We start from the raw sequence: 26,755 nt of genomic DNA on the forward strand, positions 1-26,755 counted from the left end.
CTATACCACCCTGAAACACAGGATTTTAAACAAAAATGCAGGCTCTATACCAAATCCGTGGCTACCCTTAAACAGAATTTTAAACAAAAATGCAGATGTTGAAATATCAATCAGGAACATCATGAATAATACAGTATAATGAAATGAAATGCATTGTAATCAGGTCATACAGATGAGAATGGTTGACTTTGATACAGTATATTATGGCTTTTTCTGGTTATTTAGTAAATGTTTAATATGTTTGTTATATTTTCAGAGTACAGCAGATTTGTTGTTCTGAGTGTCTTCCCATACCACTTCTTCTTATGAGTTTCTAAATAAGGGCTATCACCTTCTTTGGTACAAACTGAAGGGAACAGCAGAGCCCTCTAGAAAAGGAGGAGGAGCTGAAAACCTGGCGTGGATTCATTCTGCATGGCTTGTGAGCATGGAGAGAATACCCTACAGCCCAGAATGACACGCCTATCTACTAGAAAAGATATTAGCAAGGTAAGAACCTAATCTCTTTATAAAATATTTAAACACCACAGGTGGTGTTTAAAGAAATAATGACTACATGGATTTAAATATTAACCAATCAGTCTCTTCCCCAAGAATGCTGAGCCTCTCTTAGGTCACTGGTGAACAAAGGAATGTAGAAAACACCTGGTCAGGTCAACATTGATTTTTATTTTTTTTAATTGACTCAAGGGCTTCTACAAATGAAGATTGCTATTTGTAGACTCTCATGGTTGCAAGAATCAGACCTTAGATATGATGTACAAGAAAGGCTTGCTCAAATACTCTGCAAAAGAGGTAATCTCTTTGGAGATAAGATCAAGAAACAGCTTAGACTATTGTGTTATACTTCAGATCCTCTTTTCAGCCACTTCTGTGCCACCCTTCTCATCTAGAAAGTACCTGAGACCTGAGTGGAGCACTGAGGATATTCTTCTATCTCCCTGAAAGATATTATTCACAGCCACCTTGATCTTATGAACAGCATCAACAAGTCCCTTGTTCATGTCCCAGACGATCAAGGATCTAGAAGCCACAGAGCACTACCTAATTTAAACGAAGGATTACGTCTTGACTGGACCCAGGATGGTACAGCCAAACCTTTCTAGAGATTAATGTTATTGAGAGAAGACTAAGGTTTATGGAAACCATTAATCCAGTATAACCTCAAGCACATACTTTCCCAGGATAATAGTAAATGGATACAGATTAACATTATTCGTGATTCCTCCAGATTGCTGTCCAAGAATATCTTGGTTGAACTCTCTGCATTCTAGGAGACCAAGGTAGTCAAATGTGTTCCACTAGAGAAAGAGGGTGGGGATTTTATTCCAGGTATTTCCTGATATTTAAAAACACAGGGGACTCCATCCCATCCTAGACCTATGGGACTTTGGGGTGAGTCAGTGACGAGTGCTGCCACACTGTACTGCAGTAATCAACAGCGGACAAGTGGCATTCTGAGATTCCCCTTGTGTCTTTTAAAAGTATTATAAGCTGCTTCATAATGCATGATATATACCTTTGAGTGGGTTGATATTATAGAGTGCCTAATAGGATTGTGATACCCATAGTAGCAACATACCAGTGCAGACTGGGAGTGCATGCATTTCTCTGTGTGAAAAATGTGTTGGTTCAGAAGTGCTTCTCAAAAGGATGTTTCAGAATCAATGAGCATCCCCATCTGGGTGTTGGAGTCACTAGGTTGGTCATAAATTATCTTAAATCCAAATTAAGCCCACTATACCAATTGGAATTCATAGGAGTTTTGCTAGATATAGCTTCACAAATTTAGCATCCATAGTGAGAGAAATTGAAAAGAAAAAGAAGAATCAGTGGAGGTCATCATTCATCTACACTTAAAAGTGGACTCAATCCACTCAAAACTAAAGGACATAGACTGATTCATTCAGTCTTTCAGGAACTCTCTTTTCTAATGGCTGAATCTATCATCTAGCAAAAGAATTCCTCTTTCAAAAATTGTTCTGATAATGGATGTACCAGACTAGGCTGGCGAGCTCATTTACTGTGTTATTATGACTATATCCAGGGTTTATGGTCTGCTCAGGAACAACTTCATCAGATAAACTTTCTAAAACTATAATCTGGAATGCTGTAAAAACTTTAAGAGGTTGCTTAACCAACAAAATTGTTCTAGTTCAGATGATATTTAATATAATACTTGAACAAGCAGAGAAGCACAGGAGCATGCTCATGTTGAGAAATATTCAGGATGTGGCACCGGGCCAGTTCTCATGGGAAAACTATCAGAGACATTAAGATCTGACAAAGAAGTACAATGTTTTTGAGGATAAGCTAGTTAGACACTAGAACAACATGAGTGGTCTTGGAACAGAGGAGTGGTAGATGACATTTTTCAACAGTGGGGGCAAAATCCCTCCATTTTGTTCAGGAATAAAGGACACAGAGCCTCATTTCTGAATTGGTGAAAGGGCCTGCTGTAGCCTCCAATGCTTTCAGTGTAAAAGATCCTTAAAAATCTTAGAGAGACTCAGAGGCTATGATTTTCATAGCTCCACATTGACAGAAACAGATCTGGTTTCCGCCATTGTGGAACATGTCCATTAGCCCCATTAGGCTCGGGGACTCTAATACATGAATAGTATCCTCAAACTCCTATGAAGAAATGGAGTCAAATTCTAAAGGCAAACCAAATACAAAACTCCACTGAAACAGATATGTAAAACCTGTAGGTGTATCTTCAAAAACAACTTTCACTAATGGAAGCAAAAAGCTTCAGACATTGACAGCCTTCCACTACAATCATGTTCAAAATGTGAAGAATCAAATTATGACTTCAATAAATTTTAATAATCAAACAGCACTTAGCCGACCAATCCCACTGATAGTGGCCAGTGTTTTGCAATTCACTGTTTCAGAGATTAAGGGTCATCAAAGCTTCAAATAATTAAAAATTAAAATTAGTTTCAGAATTCTAAAACCTCACTAGAATAAAGCTTAGCATATTCACTTTACATTTACACACAGTTAAAACAAAACCAGAACTCAAATCCTCCCAAAGATGGCCACTGAACTTAAAAATACTTTGAGTAAGTTAATGCATATGATGTAATGTCCTTTAGAATCACAACCTCTTCTTCATTATTAAAAAAGGAGGTAAAACTGAACCTTCTCATCGTTTTTCATATGCATATTAATCAATTTAACAGTGGTGAGACCTCAGATATTCTTAACCCAGCTCATTATAGAACAGCGGAAAGCTGATCTACTTGGTGGATGTCTTTATAATCACTGGTCGAACACCACCTCCAACCCGATGTGAACTTCTTTTTCAAATTAAAATTATAAATATCATAAATATTTCATAAATACTGTAAATTTGGAACTTAACTTCAGATAAGAATAAGGCTTCGGCTCAATCACGATCCCAACAGGGCCCGTTTTGCCCTTGGCTTCCTCAGGAGATCATGTGAAGCAAATATATGCAGCCATGTTCCAACCACATTTAACATACAATCACTTTTGCATTGCTCTAAATTTTTATCCTCTTCAGGATTACTGCTCCAAAATGCCGCAGAAATTTTTCCCTTAATGGTGCCGGCATGCATGAACGCACATCGGGTTGGAGGTGGTGATCGACCAGTGATTATAAAGACCCACCAAGTAGATCAGCTTTCTGCTGTTCTATAATGAGCTGAGTTAAGAATATCTGAGGTCTCACCACTGTTAAATTGATTAATGTGCATATGAAAAACAATGAGAAGGGGTTCAGTTTTACCTCCTTTTTAATAATGAAGAGGTTGTGATTTTGGATTAATAACAATTCCACCCCATATTTTTGAAGTTTGTCATTTTTTGACTTTTTTGTGTATTGGGGGTTGTCTTTGTTTTGGTTTATGATTGATATCCTCTAGAGTACCTTATTGTCAACAAGTGAAACTTTATTATGACTGTTATCAAAAGAAAAAATGTCAATCAGTTTTTAGATTCAACATTTAAATTAATATCAGGGGCGGCCATGGGTGCCACTATGGTGCCCTCAGTGGCTAATCTTATTATGTTATCCTATGAAAAGAAATGGCTAGTTAACAATCCATTTAATCAGTGTATGAAGCTTGTAGATGATGATGTATATGTTCTATGGCAAGGATGAGGATGATCTGTCATTTTTACTTTTGGCTCAATGGTTGCCATTCAAGTACTATATATACTCGAATATACTGTAAGTTGATCCGAATATAAGTGGAGACCCCCATTTTCCCCCAAAAAGGAGGAAAAATGGTTGACTTGAATATAAGTCGAGCACTTAATATTCAAGTGTCCTGCCCTGCCAGGATCTGCACCCAGACCCCGTCCCTCCCCTGTTAAGCTCTGCACCGAGCCCCCTCCCTGCCAGGCACTACGCACAGCCCAGTTCCCTCCCTCCCTCTCTCCCAGGCTCACCACCCTGTTCCCCCTCCCTGCTTTGTCCATTGTACCTCCTCTGCCGCTGGAATCCCTGGTGGTCCAGAGGTGTAGCGGGCAAGAGCATGCTTTCCATACTCCTGCCCCGCTGCTAACCTGGTTGGTCGGTTGCTGCCTTGAGTTCCAGCTTCAGCCACTGAGCGGTACCGAGTAGGAGTGCACTTTGGTGCTGCTGCTTGGCGCTAAGTGGTTTTCTGAATGTTTCCCGCAAATTCCAGTCCAAGTTTCGGCAAAGCAAGATAACCTATTGTAGGCACTGGACGTTAGAACAGTTTTGCTCCATCATTTGGAAAAGATCAATGAATTTTGTCTCTCAGATCATCTTTTTGTTCTGACTAGTCAGGCTAGAAGAGGCAGACCAGCTTCCAAGACATCTATCTCCAGATGGATTCCTAAGTGATTTTGACAGTGTATATAGGCTGTGGCAAACAGCCACTGATCTTGCTGAAAGCCCACTCTACCAGGGGGGTAGCTTCTCCTGGGCAGAGTGACATGCAGTTCCTGCCAAGCAGATCTGTAGGGCAGCAACATGGTCTACTCTCCATACCTTTATAAAGTTCTACAGAATGGATGTAGCGGCACACAAAGATACCGCATTTGGTTCCTCGGTTTTACGGGCAGGCTCATCTGTCCTGCCCTAGATGTAAGATACTGCTTTGGTACATCACCTAGTGTCCAGATTCCTATACTTTCGCACCAGAATAGAAGATAAGGTTCTTACCTCGATAATCTTCTTTCTGGAAGAGGGTATAGAAATCCGGACACCCCATCCTGTCATTTCACAATTTGTCTGCTTACTGCCTTGGACAGATGTGTAGGTCCGGAGGTGGTGATCTTTTCAAGCCAGTTGGATAAGCCTGTACTAGATCCTTAATAAAAAAAACAACAACCCCAAAAGAGCTCCAGATGTGTTAATGCTGGTTGCACACAAAGAGGTGACTTGTTGGTTTCACCTAGGGTTATAATGCTTAGGTTAATATTTTTGACTTTATTTGTTACTGCGCAGAACAGAAATGTATTGTCGGGGAGGTATTTCCGTTCCTCTCCTTCTGATTTATTGTATTATAGTGGTGATCAACTGCTTTGGTAGAAACTGAAGGTGAGAGTACAGCCCAATGGGGAAGGAGGCCATGTTGAAAGATGGTGATGACATTCTTCTGTCATCAATTCACAACCAGGGGTAAATCACCTCATAGTATCCAAATTCCTATACAAAGAATATTATCAAGGTTAGAACCTAATCTTCCAATATACTGGGCAGAAAAGCGCCAGAAGGCATGAATTTAAATATTGAATGGACAGTTACGATTACGATAAAGTTTCATTTGTTAACAATATGGTATCTTAAAGAATATGACATCACATGTGTTAGCTTACTGAGAGCATTTTAAGTTCAGTTGTCATCTTTGGGAAGGTTTGCGTTCTGAGCTCTTTGAACTGTGAAAGGTCGAGTATGCTAAGCTTTATTCTAGTGAGGTTTCAGAATTTTGAAACTAATTTTTTTGATTTGTTGTTATTTATAGATTTGACAGTCTTAAACCCTGAAGCAGCAAATTGTGAAATGCTGGCCACTGTCAGTGGGACTGCAATAAGCATTTGGAAGAAGTTTTTCTGAAATCTTTTTTGAAGCTAAGTGCTGTTTGATTGCTATAATATATTGAAGTAAAAATTAGATTTTTCATATTCTTCACAAATTTGAATATGATTATACTGGAATGTGTTTTTTAAGCCTATACTGTAAATCTCCTGTATGTTGTCACAGTAACACTGACAGGGAGTCTGGGGCTCTTTCCTTTCATTTTTTAAAGTTGTTTTGAAGATATATTTACAGATTTGCATAACTAACAGTGGAGTTTTATATTTAATTTGGAGGACTGTAATACATTCCAGCATTAGATCCTAACCCTCATCGCCTGGATGTTGAGAGATTCCATGGATTTGCCTAAAAATGTCTAAAATTATTCCACCTTCTAGAAGGGTCTTTACTAGAAGGTCCTATAATTTTAAATGGTGGATTTTTCTTGTCTGGTATAACAGAAAGGCCTAGACCCCTGTTTCTACCTAACATAAAAACTGCTTGAATACTTTGTCTCAGAGAAAGTGAAAAAAAACACCACAATGTAGAAGGTAAATTCATTTCTTTACCTTTTTCGTTTGATTCATGTGGGGCTTCTTTTATTAAAACATCCCTACAAGCAACACACTATATCTTGGGATCTCAGCATGGTAATGACTAATCTAATGATAGCTCTATGAGTTTCTTGTGTTCTTTACATTGAAGTACCTGATCTGGAAGGTCTTATTTCTGCTAATGTTTATGTTGACACACAGTCAGAGATCTTAGTGAGTGATCTACCCTACATAAAATTTTAGAATAGGTTGGTTTTGTGCATACATTCAAAGTTCTTTCCTAAGAAAGGTAAATTTTCCAATCCAATCTGTTTATTTATATTCTGCCAGCTCCCTAATACCGGTAAATGGCCAAATGTGGATTGCAGTCAGAGGCTAGGGACCAACAAAAAAATTACATTTCACATAATTCACATAGTTTTCATCTGCAGAAGGTCTTATATTATTTCTACTATCTTAAAGCCAAATCTAGTCTACAGAATCATCCTAAGACTCTATCAAATAGAAACATTTTTAATTTTCTCCAATTTCTGTTAATTTAAGATCCTTAGGTAAATTATTCTATAAGAAAACATGTTGATTGAAGATGGTATTCATTATTAATTTGTAATACAATGCCTTAACAGTTTAACAATGCAAAATTAAATTATTCCTATGACAACTAGTTTTCCTGGAAACAGGACATACTAATAATCTATAAAATACTCAGGTATAAAGTCTTTAAAAATGGTATACATCATATATGCCATTTTTAAACTAATTCTTGCCTCTACTGATAACCAGTGTAATTGGATTAAAAGAGGAGTGTCTCTGTCACATCTTAATCAGTCAACTGACATGCATATGGCAACAGCAGTTAAGAGCTGACACTTTCACAGAAGACATTTTCATCTGTTATTTTTGTAGGCTAGTTTTGGAGCAATAATTCTTGCATTTTTAGCATTTAGATTGGACTATTGTAATCTCAACTGTCTTGTGTTATCCAAGAAGAGATTAAAGAGATTGCAGTTGATCCAAAATATGGTGACTTGGGTTCTGACTAGTTGTAGGCTTTGGGAACACATTTTCTGTATCTTGAATAACTTACATTGGCTAAAAGTATAAGAAAATATTAAGTTTAATGCTTGAAGAATGGGGACAGGTGTGAGCTAATTTGAGTTTGATGTTTTCAAGATGAGTAATGTTAGAACAGCTTGAATACTCAAAGGACAGTTTTCTGTGGTGGCTATGGTGTCGAAGAGTTAAGTCTTTAGTTTCTTCTGGAATGTGAGATAATTTTGTTCAGATCTGATAGTTGTTAGGAGGCTGTTCCATGTCTTTGTGATGATATACATAAACATAGTGTTGAAAGTACGTTTGAGGCCTTTTCTTGAGGGATAATTCAACAGAAGCTTACTGAGATTTCTGGTTGAGGTGGACCATAAGGAAGAGAATAAGTTTGAGTGGCATGGTGGAATATGCATGTAGGATGTGGAAGATCATACAGGAGATCTTTACGTTTGAGTAGTGATGCATAGCCAATGCAACTGTTTGAGATAGGTGGAGATTGGGTCATATTTTTTCAGTTTGAAGATAAGTCTAATTGCTGCGTTTTGGATTAGTTGTCGTTTGTGGGTTATTATAATGTTGATGCCTGCGTACAGGGAGTTGCAGTAATCAAGCTGTGAAAAAATTAGCATTTGTACAAGTATGGCGAAGCATCGTTCATAGAAGTAGGGTCTTATGAGTCTCAGCTGTCTCATGGAATAAAAGGTTTTCTTCCAGAGATTTGTGGTTCAAGAGATAGTGTGGAATCCAGTATAACACCCAGTACTTTAGAGGATTTTTCTATGTCTATTTTGGCTCCATATGGCAGGACAGTGCTCTTGAGAGTTGTTTATAGTGGTGTGTGGAACCAGAGGATTTTGGTTTTGGTTGCATTCAATTTGAGTTTGTTGATTTTGGCCCATGATTGTATCTTGTCAATGTTATCAACAATTTTTTTTTTTGTCGCATCTAGTTGATTGTTTGTAATGGGAATAAGGAGAATGTCATCTGCATATGATGTTACTGAGTGAGCTCATAAATAGGTTGAACAGTATTAGGAAAAGGAGAGAACCTTGGGTTACTCCACAGAAGGCTTTCAAGCTGTTACCGAAGACTCCATATGTCTGGATAATGTATTCTTTCTTTTCGAAGATGTCATTAAACCAACTGAGTGTGGTACCCGTGATTCCAATTTCAGTAAGTTTTATTAGGAGAAGGTGGTAGTTTACAGCAGTGTTTCTCAACTCATTCCTGGAGTACCCCCTTACCAGTCAGGTTTTCAAGATATCCACAGTGAATATGCATGAAAGACATTTGCATATAATGGAGACAGTGTATGCAAATCAAGTTTATGCAAATTCAATGTGGATATCCTAAAAACTTGACTGGCAAGGGGGTACTCCAGGACCGAGTTGAGAAATACTGGTTTACAGAATTGAAGGCTGCTGAAATGTCAAATTGAAGGAGAACTTAGTATCTGTTTGATCTTTGTGGTAAGGGTTAGCAGAAGGAGTTCAATGCTGTGCTGTGATTGGAATCCAAACTGAGAAGTATGTAGGATGTGAGTTGCTTACATACATGAATTTCTAGGAGCTTGATAAGTATGGGAATGCCTGCTATGGGTCTGTAGCTCGAAGCGAAGGATAGGTCAGAATTTTGCAATTTTGGTATGATTGCAAGAACAATTTTGCCCTTTTTGGCCGGGAGTTGGCCTTGATTTAGAAGGTTGTTTAGGAATTTGGTGATTCAGGATATGATTGTTTCAGGTACAGTAGCTAATAGGTACGAAGAGTAGTTGTTGAGAGAGCTACTGGGGATGGATAGCTTCTTTAGAACAGTGGTTCCCAACCCTGTCCTGGAGGAACACCAGGCCAATTGGGTTTTCAGGCTAGCCCTAATGAATATGCATGAAGCAAATTTGCATGCCTATCACTTCCATCATATGCAAATCTCTCTCATGCATATTCATTAGGGCTAGCCTGAAAACCCGATTGGCCTGGTGTTCCTCCAGGACAGGGTTGGGAATCACTGCTTTAGAAGACTCACTGTTTCACATGTTAGTGGAGTTAGGGTATTCCATATCAGGTCCGCTGTGCAAGAGTCACTGGAGTCTTTGGGAGTAGTGTGTATAGGTTCTGGTGTGAGGAATATTTTTTAAACTTCTTTTTGTACTATTCTGATCTTATTGTGGAAGAAGTCTGCGAGGTTATAGGCTATCGGTTGAGACTTATGTTCATAAGTGCCCTGTTCTGGTGGTGCTTTAAGGTACGGTACAAGACAAAATAATTTCTTATTGTCAAGGGTTTCATTTTCTATTTCTTGGGCATAATAGTTTTTATCCCAGGACAAGCAGGCAGCATATTATCAACATGTGGGTGACATCATCCACGGAGCCTCATAGCGGACAGCCTCGTAAGCAGACTTGCTTGAAGAACTTTCAAAAAGTTTGTGAGTGCTGCACCGCACATGCCCGAGTGCCTTCTCGCCGAACGTAGGTCATGCGTCTCCTTTGAGGTACCTCAATTCTCGTTTTTTCGCGGAGCCAAGAAGCACCTATTTCTCAGCTCTGCCGTCTTCAAGTTTTGCCTTCTCGCACCACGGGATCTCAATGTTGTCTTGCTCAATTGATGAAGCCTCCTTTTGAACCAATAGATTCGGCTCATCTTAAATATCTCACTTGGAAAGTGGTGTTTCTCATTGCTCTCATCTCTGCTAGGTGAGTCAGTGAGCTACAAGCTCTAGTGGCAGATCCACCTTTCACAGTTTTCCATCATAACAAGGTGGTCCTCCGTACTCATTCTAAATTCTTACCTAAAGTGGTTTCAGAATTTCATCTCAATCAATCAATTGTTCTTCCAAAGCCTCATTCTCATCCTGGGGAAACAGCTCTTCATACTCTGGACTGTAAACGTGCTTTGGCTGTCTACTTGCAATGCACTCAACCCCATAGAACTGCTCCTCAACTTTTTCTCTCCTTCGATCCAAATAAGTTGGGGCATCCTGTTTCCAAGCGAACCATCTCCAACTGGATGGCCGCTTGCATCTTTTTTTTTTTTTTTTTTTAAATTTATAGATTTTCAAATACATACCAAGTAATCACTTGTACAGAAAGTAAGTTAGTAAGATATGACCTATATCCAATATAAATCATAATCAGACCTATTTAAACAGAATAAATAAAGAAAATTCTTTCAACTAACCCAACTTAAGTCCTCAAAATATAGGTCCAAGATTGCAAAAGAAAAATAATATAAGAAGATACGTTACAAACAGAACTGAGGTTAGGGCAGTTTATATGAATTATAGAGCTGTTGGTTTCTCTTTATCCAGTCGAGACATAGCCAGAAAGGCAGTTAACTGTTGAGGTTCAAATAAAGACATATTTAACTGAACGGTAGCAAATAATACACTTGCAAGGATGTCTCAAGTAAAACGTCGCTCCCAGTAAAGTGACTCCAGGTTTCAATAATAGAAATTCTCTACGTCGCTTTTGAGTTTCTCTAGAAAGGTCAGAAAACATTTGTATTTTACAACCAAGAAACTCTTTCTGTCTGTTTTTAAAGAAAAGTCTCAATAACCATATTTTATCTATTGCGAGAGCTACAGTCAGAATCATTGTGGAAACATAGAGTATGATGGCAGAAAAGGGCCGGCAGCCCACCAAGTCTGCCCACTCAAGGACCCTCCCTCCCTTGAGAATCCATCTTTTAAGCTTAAGACTGTAGCAACCCCACTAGTTAGTCCCATCGTCTCTTGAAGTCGAGCACGCTACTGGCTTCGACCACCTGGCGTGGAAGACCATTCCATCAACCAATCAACCTTTCGGTGAAAAAGTATTTCCTCATGTTACCATGAAATATTCCCCCCTTAAGTTTTAGCGGATGCCCTCTTGTCACCGTGGGACCCTTTAGAAAAAAGATTTCTTCCTCCACTTCAATGCGGCCCGTGATATATTTGAATGTTTCTATCTTGTTCCCCCTTTCTCTGTGCTCTTCGAGAGAATATAAGTGCAGTCTGCTCAGATGTTCTTCATATGGGAGATCTTTAAGTCCTGAGACCATCCTAGTGGCCATTCTCTGTCTCTCTATCTGATGTTTCTAAAATTTCAGACACATTCAATGGTGCCTGGTTCGATATTTTAGACTGCAATTGAGCCCCATTTTTATTTGGCAAATAATACACTTGAACAAATGGTGGTAAAGTTTCTTCTGAAACTTGCAATATTTCTATCAGGTATCTCCTAAGCATTTCCTTAGGAGTAACTGTAGTTAATCTAGGGAAGTTGATAAGTCTCAAATTATTATTCCGAGAATTATTTTCAAGTGTTTCCAATTTCTTTCTAAGATTTATATTATCCTTAATTAGGGACTCTTGTACTTGTTTAGTCATAAGAATATCTTGGTCAAGTTTTTGAATCGAAGCCTTTGAAACAGTCAAATCAGCGGATAAATCTTTCAACTCTCTAGAACAGTTTGGAATCGCTATGGGTTAAGTTACCAGGAAGAAAGGGAGCCGACACAAAATTGGGACTTTATTATCGCCCACCTGGACAGCCAGAAACAAGTGACAATGACCTAGAAGCAGAATTGAGGCAGGAATGCAAAAGCGGAAGGGCAACGGTTATGGGAGACTTCAACCACCCTGGGATAGACTGGAGCATTGGACACTCCAGCAGCGCGAGGGAAACAAAGTTCCTGGAGGCTGTGAGGGATTGCTTCTTGGAGCAGCTGGTCCAGGAACCGACACGAGGAGATACCACTCTTGACCTAATCCTCAACGGTCTAGGGGGACCCGCAAAGGAGGTGGTAGTAGTAGGGCCACTAGGAAACAGTGATCACAACATGATCCAGTACAAACTAGAAATGGGAACATCAAAAGTGAAGAGAACCACAGCGAAGGCACTCAACTTCAGAAAAGGGAACTACGAAGCTATGAGGAAAATGGTGAGACATAAACTCAGAAACAGCTCACGGAAGATGGAGACCGTAGAGAAAGCCTGGTCCCTACTCAAGAACACGGTGCAAAAAGCACAAAACATGTACATCCCCAGGTTTAGGAAAGGGCGCAAACAGAATCAAACAAAAAACAAGGTGTGGATAACAAAGTAAGTGAAGAAGGCGATAAGTGACAAGAAATCATCATTCAGAAAATGGAAAAAGGACCAAACTGAGGAAAACCGGAAGGAACACAAAAAACACCAGAAAGAGTGCCACCGAGTGGTTAGGGAAGCAAAAAGAGAATACGAAGAGAAGCTGGCTGGGGAGGCGAGAAACTTCAAACCGTTCTTTAGGTACGTGAAGGGGAGGCAACCGGCAAGGGAGGAAGTGGGACCGTTGGATGATGGAACCAGAAAGGGAGTGGTAAGAGAGGAAAAAGAGGTAGCAGACAGGTTAAACAAGTTTTTCTCCTCGGTCTTCACGAGCGAGGACACATCCAATGTACCAGAACCTGAGGAGATTATAAGTGGGGATCTAGATGAAAAGCTGGAGCGAATAGAAGTAAGCCATGAGGACGTCCTACGACAGATAGATAGATTAAAAAGCGACAAATCACCGGGCCCGGATGGAATCCACCCAAGGGTACTAAAAGAACTGAGAAAGGAAATAGCGGAAACACTCCAGCAAATATGTAATCTATCATTGAAAACTGGGGAGATCCCGGAGGACTGGAAAATAGCAAATGTCACGCCTATCTTTAAGAAAGGATCAAGAGGAGACCCGGGAAACTACAGGCAGGTGAGCTTGACTTCGGTTCCGGGTAAGATGATGGAAGCACTTATTAAGGACAGTATCTGCGAGCACATGGAAAAAAATGGGCAGCTGAGGGAGAGCCAACATGGCTTCTGCAAGGGAAGGTTTACCTCGACTTCCAAAAAGCTTTCGACAAGGTACCCCACGAACGACTGCTTAAGAAGCTGTGGAACCACGGAGTGGAGGGGGATGTATACCGATGGATTAAACACTGGTTGGCAGGCAGAAAACAGAGGGTTGGAGTGAAGGGCAAATACTCAGACTGGCAACGGGTCACGAGCGGAGTTCCGCAGGGGTCGGTGTTGGGACCGCTCCTGTTCAATATATTTATAGACGATCTGGAGACAGGGACGAAATGTGAGGTTATCAAATTTGCAGATGACACCAAACTCTGCAGCAGGGTTAGAACCACGGAAGACTGTGAAAACCTGCAAAGGGACCTAACGAAGCTGGAAGAGTGAGCCAAAAAGTGGCAGATGCGTTTTAATATAGAGAAATGCAAGGTCATGCATGTTGGGAAAAAGAACCCGATGTTCAGCTATACAATGGGGGGAACATTGCTAGATGTAAGTACCCTTGAAAGAGACCTGGGTGTGCTGGTGGATACAACAATGAAAGCATCAGCACAATGCGCGACAGCCTCAAAGAAAGCAAACAGAATGCTGGGTATCATCAAGAAGGGTATCACGACCAGGACAAAGGAAGTCATCATGCCACTGTACCGTGCAATGGTGCGCCCGCATCTGGAGTACTGTGTCAAGTATTGGTCGCCGTACCTCAAGAAGGACATAGCATTGCTTGAGGGGGTCCAGAAAAGAGCGACGAAAATGGTAAGAGATATGGAAAACCTTTCGTATGCCGACAGGCTAGAACAGCTGGAGCTGTTCTCCCTGGAAAAGAGGAGACTTAGAGGAGACATGATACAAACTTTCAAGATCCTGAAAGGCATAGATAAGGTAGACAGGGACAGATTCTTCAGACTGTGGGGAACAACAAGTACAAGGGGGCACTCGGAGAAACTGAAAGGGGATAGGTTTAGAACCAATGCCAGGAAGTTCTTCTTCACCCAGAGAGTGGTGGACACATGGAACGCACTCCCGGAGGTTGTGGTGGGGCAGAAGACACTACAGGGATTCAAAGAAGGTTTGGATAAATTCCTGAAGGAAAAGGGGATTGAGGGATACAGATAGAAATAAGGATAGGTTTTTTAGGGCAGGGAACACTTGACAGGTCATGGACCTGATGGGCCGCCGCGGGTGCGGACCGCTGGGTGCGATGGACCTCTGGTCTGATCCCGGTGGAGGCAACTTCTTATGTTCTTATGTTCTTAGTAGTTTCCAACCCTGTCCTGGAGGACCACCAGGCCAATTGGGTTTTCAGGCTAGCCCTAATGAATATGCATGGAGCAGATTTGCATGCCGGTCACTTGCGTTATATGCAAATCTCTCTCATGCACATTCATTAGGGTTAGCCTGAAAACCCGATTGGCCTGGTGGTCCTCCAGGATAGGGGTGGGAACCACTGCTCTAGAATGTTGGATCAATTTTCTCTCTATGTATTGGAAGTTGGGACATGATAGTTTTGGCAAGGTTTGCAATCAAATTCCATAGTGAGTCTAAAGTCACTTGTGCTGGTTTCTCCCATACTGGAAAATTTTGCTGGGTGTAAAAGTGCTCACGTCCAAAGAAAAAAAGCTTTCCTGGTTTTGTTCTGGCTGGAATTCTTCGCCTCCAGTTGCTTGTCTTACCCTGGTTTCTTCTGCAGTTACTCCCTGGTCAGGAAGCACTGCTTCCCCAGTCTTCAACGATATTCTTGCTGCCTCAGGGGAAAGTACCTCCCCCATCTCCGGGGTTTCCTCTACCCCTGAAGAACTAGTAGACCGGGGTCACTGAGATGGAGCTCTCGTGTCGGGGCTTAAGGAGGTCTCGAGCCCAGGAGAGACAACCCCGATCTCGCCTTGATCAGGTGCTCTCAGCGGCCTAATTCCCGACGCAGGTGAAACTGCCCCCTGCAACCGCCGCAGCATTTTGTCGATTCTGCCGATGGAGGGCACATCAGAGCGCCATGAGGCGCCAGCCGCACTCCTTCCCCTTCTTTTCGGCATCTCTAAAGGTAAGTCGGGCCACAAAGCCGACTGAGCAGGAAAAAAGTAAATTGAATGGAGCGGTCAGATCCGTCCCTCTCAGAGCGTCTGTACCGCAGCCATCTTGGTCCTCGACACATCTCTTTCTGCTATGCTCAGGCTGGTCTCCCTCTGCAGGGTTGAGTCACGGGCCATAAAGTTAGAGCTATGGCGGCGTCTGTAGCTTTCCTCAGATCAACTCCTATTGAGGAAATCTGCAAGGCTGCCGTTTGGTCCTCGGTTCATACATTCATCTCCCATTATTGCCTGGATACTTTCTCCAGATGGGATGGCCATTTTGGCCAGGCAGTTTTACAACATTTATTCTCCTAAATTGCCAACACTCCCACCATCCCATTCTGGTTAGCTTGGAGGTCACCCACATGTTTAGAATATGCTGCCTGCTTGTCCTGGGATAAAGCACAGTTACTTACCATAACAGTTGTTATCCAGGGACAGCAGGCACATGTTCTCACAACCCACCCACCTCCCCTGGTTGGCTTCTTAGCTAGCTATCTGAACTGAGGTACCTCACAAGAGACACACAACCTACATTTGGTGGGAAGGCACTCGAGAGGGTTCAGAAAAGAGCAACACGATTGATAAAAGGTATGGAAAACCTTTCATATGCTGAAAGATTAGAGAAACTGGGGCTCTTTTCCCTGGAGAAGCGGAGACTTAGAGGGGACATGATAGAGACTTACAAGATCATGAAGGTCATGGTGAAAGTGGAGAGGGACAGATTCTTCAAACGTTCGAAAACTATAAGAACGAGAGGGCATTCGGAAAAATTAAGAGGGGACAGATTCAGAACCAAAGGGTGGTGGGCATCTGGAATGCGCTTCCAGAGGGTGTGATAGGACAGAGTATGGTTTTGGGGTTCAAGAAGGGATTAGATAATTTCCTGAAGAAAAAGGGGATAGAAGGGTATAGATAGAGGATTACTATACAGGTCCTGGACCTGATGGGCCGTCGCATGAGTGGACTGCTGGGCGTGATGGACCTCTGGTCTGACCTAGCAGAGGCACTGCTTATGTTCTTAATTGGAGAAAGTAACAACTTTGGAGCAGAATGTGGAGGAGGTACCGAATCTGGGAGTAGCTTTGGTGAAAGATAAAACCTTAACCCAACGAGAGATTGACTATTTGGAGAATCAGTTAAGAAGGATTAATTTGAAAATTTTAAATTTTCCCAAGTCCCCTTTGATATCAGCAGTGGACTTGGTGAGATTATATTTGAAGGAGGTCCTTAAGATACCGGATGAAGCACTTCCACTGAATGTGAGAGCTCATTATGTTTCTGGGAAAGAAACTGGAGGTGCTGGGACCTCGGGGAGACTAGATCTGATGGTAAACATAACTGACTTTCTGGAATCATCTCTTGAAATAGTTACCCTGAGACTGACTCTAATTGTAACATTTGCTTTGGAGCTGAATCGCAGTAATGTTTTGCATTTGTATTTCTGTAATATTAATCAGCAGTTTATGGGTTAAAATATTCGTATTTTTCCTGATTTATCTAGAAATGCACAAAAGAAATGCCAGTCATTCTTGGCTTATAGACCAAGAGTGATTGCTGCCTCTCTAGCAAACCCTCACGATTCCAGAGTAATTTAACTGAATAGAAAAAGCTTTCTCAAAAAGGAGTGTCTTCAGAAGTGTTCTAAATTTCAAATAAGTTGATTTGAGGTACACTGTATTTGGAAGGCAATTCCAAAGGGATGATGAGATGCAGAAAAAAATCTCTCTAGTTAGATCACAATGAACTGTGTGACCAGAAGGAATATGAAGATATTCAGTGGCGTAGTAAGGGGGGGTGGGGTGGTGCTGTCTGCCCTGGGCACCATCTTAGGGGGGGCACTAGCACCCATTCTCCTCTCTGCCCCCTGCTCCTTCACTGCCCTCCACTACCACGTGCAGCTTTCCTTCCCCGTACCTCTTTAAGAGTCACAGCGCGAACAGTAACTCCAACCTTCAGCTCGTGCTAGCATCGGCTCTTCCTCTGATGTAACTTCCTGGACCCGCACCAAGGAAATGACATCTGAGGAAGAACTGACACTGGCATGAGAAGCAGGTTGGGTTTGCTGCTCATGCCATGAACGTTAGAGGTATGGGGGAAGGGAAGGGGCACACATTGCAGCCTGGGGGCAGAGAAGAGGGCAGGGGAGAGGCGCCACCACCCTGGGCGCCTCTCATCCTCACTACACACTGAAGACACTGATCATTCCAAGAACATAAGACTCTTGGTGAAAAATAAGAACGAATAAGAGAAGAAAGGTAGGCTGGCATGTTACAGTGGATCGATGCGTTAAAAGCGCATCTCTGGCACATGTGTTAAGGGTGTGTCTCATGCATGTGTGTCAAAAGTGTAAACCCACATGTCTGGGCTGCCAATTGCATGAGAGATGAAGATACATTTATCGAACTTGATGGGAGGGGGTGTCGTCTATGTGTGTGTTAAAAGCACGACTCATGTGCGTCCATTAAAAGGATATGCACGCAGGTCTGGAGCTGTTGAATGCATGAGAGTGGAAGTTAAAAAAATAAGGGGGAAGCATGTATGTCCTGCAGAAGCAGTGATGTGCTACAATAAGGCACGCCTACTATTCATGCATGGTTACGATGTAGCATTTCCTGGCGCATGCGCACATTTATGCCTCTTTCCATGGGCTATTGTGCACATTTGTCAGTTGCTTTCTCCAACAACTGATCGGATGGAAATTCCGTGGACCTCCACAGAGGTCATTTGCATGCAAAGTTTTTGCAGCATTGCTCATCTTTTTCAAATTGTAAAATTTACTGGCACTACAATGACCCACAGGACTGTAACGGTAAGTTTAGAACATCAGGGCCTGAGATGGACCCACCTGAGAGTGCCACCTTGGGAAATAATAATAATAACTTTATTTTTATATACCGCCATACCACAAACAGTTAAAAGCGGTTTACAGGGGAAGAGACTGTATACAGACAGCAACGTTACAGAGAACTTTTGAAATTACATTGGCATGTTAAGCTTAGTCAGTTTATCTGGAAGTGTTTTGGAAGTACATCAAGGTTGAAGTGGGGTCAGAAAAATTTGTCAAAGATATAAGTTTTGATTGACTTCCTAAACATTTGGTACGAAAGTGCGTTTGAGATGAAGTTGGTTAAACATTTGTTCCATTTGCCTGCCCTGAATGATAATGTTCTATTGAGGTATCTCTTGTAGGTACAGCCCTTTAGGGATGGAAAAGTGAACAGGTAGGCACTGCGTGTATTAATTGTGCCTGTGAATTCGAATTGGTGAGACAGATAGGTTGGGGATGAACCTGTCATGGTTTTGAAGCAAAGGCAAGCAAACTTAAAAATGGCCCTTGCTTCCACAGGCAGCCAGTGTAGTTTTTTGTAATACGGGCTTACATGGTCTGATTTCTTGAGGCCATAAATGAGATGGACTGCAGCATTTTGGACGATTCTCAGTCGTTTGATGGTTTTCTTGAGAGATCCCAATTATATAATATTGCAGTAGTCTAAGGTACTTAAGATCAGAGATTGAACCAGCAGTCGAAAGGAGAAGAAATCGAAGTAATGTTTAATGGTACGAAGTTTCCATAAAGTGAGAAAGCATTTTTTGACTTGAGCATTAATGTAACCTTCAAAAGTCAGGCTTCGGTCCAGGGTGACGCCAAGGATTTTGGTTGTAGGATTAATTGGGTAGTCTGACCCATTTAGTCTCAAGGAGGTGTTCACGATCTTGGTATTAAGAACTTAAGAAGTGCCTCTGCTGGGTCAGACTAGAGGTCCATCGTGCCCAGCAGTCTGCTTGTGCGGTGGCCCAACAGATCCAGGACCTGTGCAGTAGTCCTCTATCTATACCCTTCTATCCCCTTTTCCTTCAGAAAATTGTCCAATCACTTCTTGAACCCTAATACCGTACTCTGTCCTATCATGCTCTCTGGAAGCGCATTCCAGGTGTCCACCACTCATTGTGTGAAGAAGAACTTCCTAGCATTGGTTTTGAATCTGTCCCCTTTCAACATTTCCAAATGCCCTCTCGTTCTTGTAGTTTTCAAAAGTTGGAAGAATCTGTCTCTCTCTACTTTCTCTATGTCCTTCATGATCTTGTAAGTCTCTATCATATCACTTCTAATTCTCCTCTTCTCCAGGGAGAAGAGCCCCAGTTTCTCCAGTCTCAGTGTATGAAAGGTTTTGCATACCCTTTATCAAACGTGTCGCTCTCCTCTGAACCCTCTCGAGTATCGCCATATCCTTCTTAAGGTACGGCGACCAATATTGGATGCAGTACTCCAGATGCGGATGCACCATCGCCCGATAAAACGGCAGGATAACTTCTTTCATTTTGGTTGTAATACCCTTCTTGATTATACCTAGCATTCTATTCGCTCTCTTAGCGGCCGCTGTGCACTGTGCCGTCGGCTTCATTGTTTTGTCCACAATTACCCTTTCTTGAGTACTCTCACTCAATAACATCCCTCCCTTCGTATAGCTGCACCTCGGGTTTTTGCTTCCTACATGCCATACTTTACATTTTTGTCGCCCACTCCTCTAGTTTGTTCAGGTCCCTTTGTAATTCTTCTCAGTCCTCTTTAGTCCAAGCACCACTAAATAGTTTGGTGTCGTCCCTATTTCTAGATCATTTATAAATATATTGAATAGCAGTGGACTTGCCAAGAAAATCTTGGTTTTTTCAGGATTCAGTTTTAATTTAGAATGCTTAGTCCAATGTTCTATCTTGGTAAGGACAGATGAGATGAATTGTTCTGTCTCTTGGGTCAATGAGGTTATGGGAATAATAATTGTTATGTCGTCCGCGTATATGTACAATTTCAGTTTTAAATTGCATAACATATTTCCCAATGATGCCATGTAGATATTGAAAAGTGAGGGGGATAGTTGGGAGCCCTGTGGCACTCCGCAGGGATTGGACCAAGCTTGAGAGTAGGTTCCTTCACTGTAGACCTGGTAAATACGTTGTTTTAGTAAACCCGTGAACCAATTTAGTACCTGTCTGGAAATGCTGATGAAATTAAGGCACCTAAGCAGGATGTCATGATTAACAAGGTTGAAGGCACTGCTTAAGTTGAACTTCAGTATCAGTGCACTTTTTCCCCGGGAAAACAAATGGAAAAGATTGTCAGTCATAGAGGCTAAAACTGTTTCAGTGCAATTTGTACGGAAGCCAGATTGAGAATCATGTAGAATACTGAACTTCTCTAAATATTTCGTGAGGTTAATGTTAACCAGACCTTCCATTAGTTTAAGAAAGAATGGTATGTTGGCAATGGGTGTGTAGTTGGCCGTCAAGGAAACAAACTTCTTTGGGTTTTTGATAATAAGAGTCAGGAGAATAAGACCAAGTTCCTCCGGGAATTTACTGGTACACATGCACGAAGAAACCCAGTTAAAAAGTTCAGCCTGAAGGAGATAGGAGCTGTTTTCATAATAGTCGGTGGGCAGTTGTCCAATAGGCAATTGGATTTTACATATTTTGAGTAAAGCTTGAGGAAGTGACTCCAGTTTGGGTTTTCAAAGTGATTCCAGATCATGTCAACAGCTGTACCTTCTTTGTCTAAGGCAGTAAGCATGATAGGTAAATCTATGCTTGAACCTGCAAGAGACAATCTCAATTTGTAGGTTTTTATAGCAAAAAAGTCGGCTAAGATTGCTGCAGGGGGTGGGGGAGTCTGTATTGGAGCGTTTGTGGAAATCAATATCAAACAAACATAAGAACATAAGAATTGCCACTGCTAGGTCAGACCAGTGGTTCATCGTGCCCAGCAGTCAGCTCACGTGGTGGCCCCCAGGTCAAAGACCAATGCTGTAAATGAGTCCAGCCTCACCTGCGTACGTTCCAGTTTAGCAGGAACTTGTCCAACTTTGACTTGAATTCCTGGAGGCTGTTTCCCCTATAACAGCCTCCGGAAGAGCGTTCCAGTTTTCTACCACTCTCTGGGTGAAGAAGAACTTCCTTACGTTTGTACGGAATCTATCCCCTTTCAACTTTAGAGAGTGCCCTCTCATTCTCCCTACCTTGGAGAGGAAGAACAATCTGTCTTTATCTGCTAAGTATTTTGAAAGTTTCGATCATGTCCCCTCTCAGTCTCCTCTTTTCAAGGGAGAAGATGCCCAGTTTCTCCAATCTCTCACTGTACGGCAACTCCTCCAGCCCCTTAACCATTTTAGTTGCTCTTCTCTGGACCCTTTCGAGTAGTACCGTGTCCTCCTTCATGTATGGTGACCAGTGCTAGACGCAGTGCTCCAGGTGAGGGCGCACCATTGCCCAGTACAGCGGCATGATAACATTCTCCGATCTGTTTGTGATCCCCTTCGTAATCATTCCTAGCATTCTGTTCACCCTTTTTGCTGCCACGGCAGCGAATTGACTATTCTGAAAAGTTTGTGACTGTTAAAAGTAGGAGAATTAATTTTTTGAGAGTAATGTTTGTAACGCTTTTCTTTGATCATTATTTTGTATTCTTTAACCTTTAGTCGCCAAGTAAGTCTATCCTCATCTTTCCCTGATTTGCACCATATTCTTTTCAATTTGCATAATTCTTGCTTTAAGACCGTTAAGTCAGTATCATGCCAGCTAACTGATAAAGGTTGTCTTCTTTTATGTTTTATCAGAGGGGCTATGTCATTTAAGACCTGATCACTAAAGTTTTTCCATCCTAAAATGAAGTTTGGATCAAAAGCTGAGTTGGAAATTAAGCTATAGTGAGTCCAAAATTCTACTGGGTTCAGTTGTCCTCTTGTGCAAATAGCTTTCTCTTTGAAGTTGTTCCTTGGTTTCGTTTTAAGTTGTCTTTTAATCCAGCATAATTCAAAATTGCATAAGAGATGGTCCAACCAGGGAGTATTGGACCGGCTTTCACTTTTGAGACTTATACTGGGGGTCATTGGGGCATTAGAAAGGAATGTAATCAGATCTAAGTCGGGGATGGTTTGGAAAAACCCAATGATGTAAGGAAGGAAAGTAGGTCAGTTACGTTGGAATTGTCTGCCTATTCGAGGTGTAAATTAACATCCCTGGCTATAAAGTTGGAGGCACCAGCTACCGAATTTGCAAGGAGGAATTTGTAGAATTCCTCTTTTGCTAGATGCCATTTGTTGGGGGAATGTAAAATATTGTGACAATCAAGTTGTCTTTGCAATCCTCTTTAGATATTTTACAGGTGAGAATTTCCAGGTCAGTATATGCATTAGATAGCTCTAAACTCTAAGGGCCCAATTCTATATAGGTCGCCTAAAAAATCGGTGCTAATATAGCACCAAGTGCAATTCTATAAAACTTAGGCGCACTGTATAGAATTGAACTTAGGCATCACTAGGCATCTTAACTTTAGGTGCACCATATTTATGACTTGCTTTTCTTCGCCTAAATACCTGAACTCAAGTTAGACGCTAACTCAAACAGAGGAGCCTAATGAAAACACGTCCATGATCTGCTCCCTAACCACGCCCACTTTTAGGTAGGCGCTTTGGACTAGTCATCTACTTTTTATAGAGTTGCGTTTTTGGAGATAGGCACCTAACTTTAGGCAGACTATATAGAATTTTCCGGTAAGTGCATTGTTGACATGCTCCATCCTGGCCTTAATTAGTTGGCATCACTACCTGTAAGGATTCATCTACTGCTGTTGCTGCAGAACTCCTGCTACCAGTAAGTAACTTTGCTGTCTTAGTCAAGGAAAGGGCTTTGATTATTGTCCTTCAAAAGTGCTAAATTTAGGACAGATGCTAAATGCCACAGAACATTTTAGACAAGTTTTTGATTTTCTGTGGAATATCTTAAAGCTCAGGCACCGACTTGCAGAGCCCCTGTTTGCCTTAGATTGTATTCATCTGATATGCCTCTAAAGCAATGGAACAGAGAAGATCATTTCAACATCTGCATCTAAATTGGAAACTAAGTTGGTAATCCAGCAGTGAAAACAGCTGGAAGAAATTAGATTTTGGCCCATAGCACTCAACTTGCCCATTTTATATTCATAAGTCTTTTAATAACATCTCCATAACTTTCCGTGACATCTTCTTATTCAACTTTTGTCCTCCATAATTATCATTATAGATGGCATATATAGAACAACTGGCTCATATTGTCTAGCCAATACATTTTTTTCCCTTTCTGGTTCTGTAACATTTTAGGAAAATGAGCATATAAATTCCTTACTTATGTTCAAATATATTTATTGATTTTCAAATCAAATAATCAAGAATACCTTGTACAGAAAGCAAATTAGCAATTCTAATTAAAGCAAGAAACATTCCAATAACATTAAATCATATATTAACTAAAATGCTCAAGTCCTCTAAATTGGATCCAAGATTTCTTATAAAATAAAACCAAAATTAAAGAATTGAACTTAATGTACACTCTTTCATAAAGTTAGCTGGAAGGCTGATTGCTGGGATTAACCTATAGTCATAGAGCTTATGATTTTTCTACCTCCATTCGGGAGAGCGCTAAAAAAGAAGTCAACTGATTAGGCTCAAAGAAAACATATTTAACTGATCGGTGATGGACTATACATTTACAAGGGTGTCGCAAATAAAAAGTAGCACCCAAAGATATAACACCTGGCTTCAACAAAAGAAATTCACGACGACGCCTTTGCGTCTCTCGTGATAAATCAGGAAATACCTGGACTTTACATCCCATAAATTCTTTCTGTCTATTTTTAAAGAACAGTTTTAACAACCATACTTTATCAATAGAGAGAGCTACTGTTATTATCAAAGTGCTCGGTTCTACAACCTCTTTATCTGATTTTTCCAATAACTCTGATACATCCAATAGTCCTTGATCCGACGGCTTTTTTGATAAATTCCTTACTTAAATCAACACCAGAATCCTACATGGAATGTTGCTGCTATTTAGATTTTTGCCAAGTACTTGCGACTGTGAAGACTGGCTACTGGGCTAGATGGACCATTGGTCTGACCCAGTGAGGCTATTCTTATGATCTAAAACCATGTCCCTCTTACTGCTCTTCGTTATCTAACCCAAGCATGTCCAAATTCTGTAAGAGTGCTGGGCTCTACCACCTCCACTAATAGTCTATTCCAGATCTGCCATCTTGCTCTGTGATTCAAACGAGGCTAATCTGCAATCTAACACCTGAGCCCCTCTCCATGTCTTACCACCAATTTTGTAGTAGTCAACAGAGCCACCCAAATTCATGAGGCTATTGTCCATAACATCTGACCGTGTACTCATAAATGTTTGTGTTTTAACCATGGTCCCCTTGTACAGGTTACCTCATTCCACACTCTTGTGCTTCAGGTTGTAGTGGTATAGCCTCCCAGAAATATTTCAGTTAAGAGTGGCGCAGGAGCTTTGAGAGGCAACAAGGTTCCATGTGGAGAATATTTCAGTGAAATTGAAAAAAGTACAGCATAAAGAAAAATGTTCATACTCCTAATTTATTCCAATGTACTCTGTTAGAGTAATATTCCACTTGGTCTTTCTTGTTGCAGCCTCAACTTGTGCAAGACTTGTTTGTGTGCCAAGAAAATGAAGGTTTAAGGCCCCTTGTTCCCATGTCCTTCTTGGCAGGGCAACCTTCTGATCTGAGAATCCATGCCAGGTCTCTTACACTGGAAGCCCAGGGCTGCATATCTGGATTCTTGGACTTCAGTGGAAGGGTGATACCCTCAACACAATGTGTGCTTCAGTGTTTCCCACAAAAAAAATGCTTAAGCTGGTCTGGAGGCCTCTATACAGGAACACCAGCAGCAGGAATAAATGATGCCAGGAAGCAGAAGATGGGAATCCACCAGCCATTTCCCAATGCCAAATCTAAGCCACTTGTCAGTGAGTATGGCCTTTTTTATACATAATTGTATTGAGAAAATATTTTTTATTATAAATGCTAGATGTTTATCTCAAGAAGAAACACAGTCATAAATTATTTTAGCTTTCCGTAGCAAAAAAAAAAAAACCCATAACAACATTTGAAGGTTTATTTTTAGATCATTATGAGTAAAGAGGAAATAAAAAAAATAAAAAGTCCTGATATAAATCAGTGGAGGAGAGAGAATGAGAAAATTGAAAAGGGAAAGTACAGAGAACACCAAAAGCAAACAGCCTGAGTCTCATGAATAAGGAAAAAAACCAAGACAAAATTCCATAAGTACAAATTATTTAGAATGGATGAGCAGATATTATTGAAATTGTATATTAGGTGCCGTCTCTTTATAGCCTCCTATGTATAATTGGTTGCTTTCATGTCTCAGTGGATACATTGATGCTTCCCTCCTGAGCTCTTTCTTCCTGGGCTTGATCATTAATTCTGTCAATGACGTCATATCTTATTGCACAAGCCATGAACATTCCAAAGCGACACTGTCAACCTTGCCTCATCCGATTGGTTTGAACTTACCAAATTTTTATTTAAGTGCCAGTATCCGTTTGCCGGAATGGTATAAAAACTAGGTGCCTTAACTTTCTTCCACATTTTCCTAACTGAAGTGAGTGTGACCTCTGACCGATGTTGTTTTCTCTCTCTAAAACATTCCTTTCTTGCAGAAGGCTCTGGAAGCAAGACCCTGTCTCAGGTGAATGGTGTCTTTTCTGGCTCTCTGAACATCTTTCCCCATGTTGGTAAAGCTCCAGGTCTCACTACAACTAGCTGCGTCTTACCAGCTGTCACTGGGAGCCAGGTCATGCCTCCAGTCCGGGAGCTGAGGATTACCTCAGTCTCTGCCCCCATTTCTAAGCGCCTGGATCACTTGAACCGCCTCAATACTCTGGATGTGCTCAATTTGAACCTCAGCAGGTAGTTTTACTTTTTTTTTGTCCTTTTGGATCCTCTATGAGAAGACAGAAAGGGGCTGGAGCTGCTCCTGTGGTACTGACCTGGAGAGTACTGAAAGACTGAAATATACTGTAATTTTTTTCTGTACTACTTTGTTTTGGTAACAGAAAATGTATTTTACTGCTTGCATATATGAATAATTTTATTTGACATAGCAGCGATTAAAATGGTCAAATCCAAGTGAGGCTTACATTCATCTTCTACTCTCTTCTTAAGTAGACCAACCAGCAATTTCATTCCTGTATCTCTCAGAGTGTAGGAAAATAATTTTAACAATAAGTAGGCCTGCCAGTGCACCTATTGTATTTTTTACAGTCTGAAGCTAATATTTCTTCTGTTGCATCATATATTGTGAAATCCTATTAATTAAACAAAGGAACTGATAGCAGTTAGTGATCGTAACTGCATGTTCATCTGCCCATTCTCTCTTTCTACTCCATCCCCCCCCCCCCCACACACACA

The 26,755-nt window shown here is 41.1% G+C and overlaps 1 protein-coding gene across 6 annotated transcripts in view; it reads left to right on the forward strand.

Moving 5' to 3' along the window:
• TTLL6 (tubulin tyrosine ligase like 6) overlaps nucleotides 1-26,483 on the forward strand; it is a 157,863-nt gene extending 131,380 nt beyond the window's left edge. For 4 of the 6 annotated variants that reach the window (XM_033919652.1, XM_033919653.1, XM_033919650.1 and 1 more), the window contains exons 15-16: nucleotides 24,954-25,290; nucleotides 26,005-26,483. In XM_033919652.1, the coding sequence (XP_033775543.1) occupies nucleotides 24,954-25,290; nucleotides 26,005-26,258 (591 nt within the window). In that variant the 3' untranslated portion in view covers nucleotides 26,259-26,483. Of the gene's footprint in view, nucleotides 1-256; nucleotides 490-24,953; nucleotides 25,291-26,004 lie in introns of those variants that run through there. The other 2 variants (XR_004536897.1, XM_033919654.1) reach the window with 2 other exon arrangements.
• The last annotated feature ends 272 nt before the right edge of the window (nucleotides 26,484-26,755 follow it).

This window comes from Geotrypetes seraphini, chromosome 14 (assembly GCF_902459505.1).
Source record: "Geotrypetes seraphini chromosome 14, aGeoSer1.1, whole genome shotgun sequence".
In the NCBI taxonomy this organism is placed as follows: domain Eukaryota; kingdom Metazoa; phylum Chordata; class Amphibia; order Gymnophiona; family Dermophiidae; genus Geotrypetes; species Geotrypetes seraphini.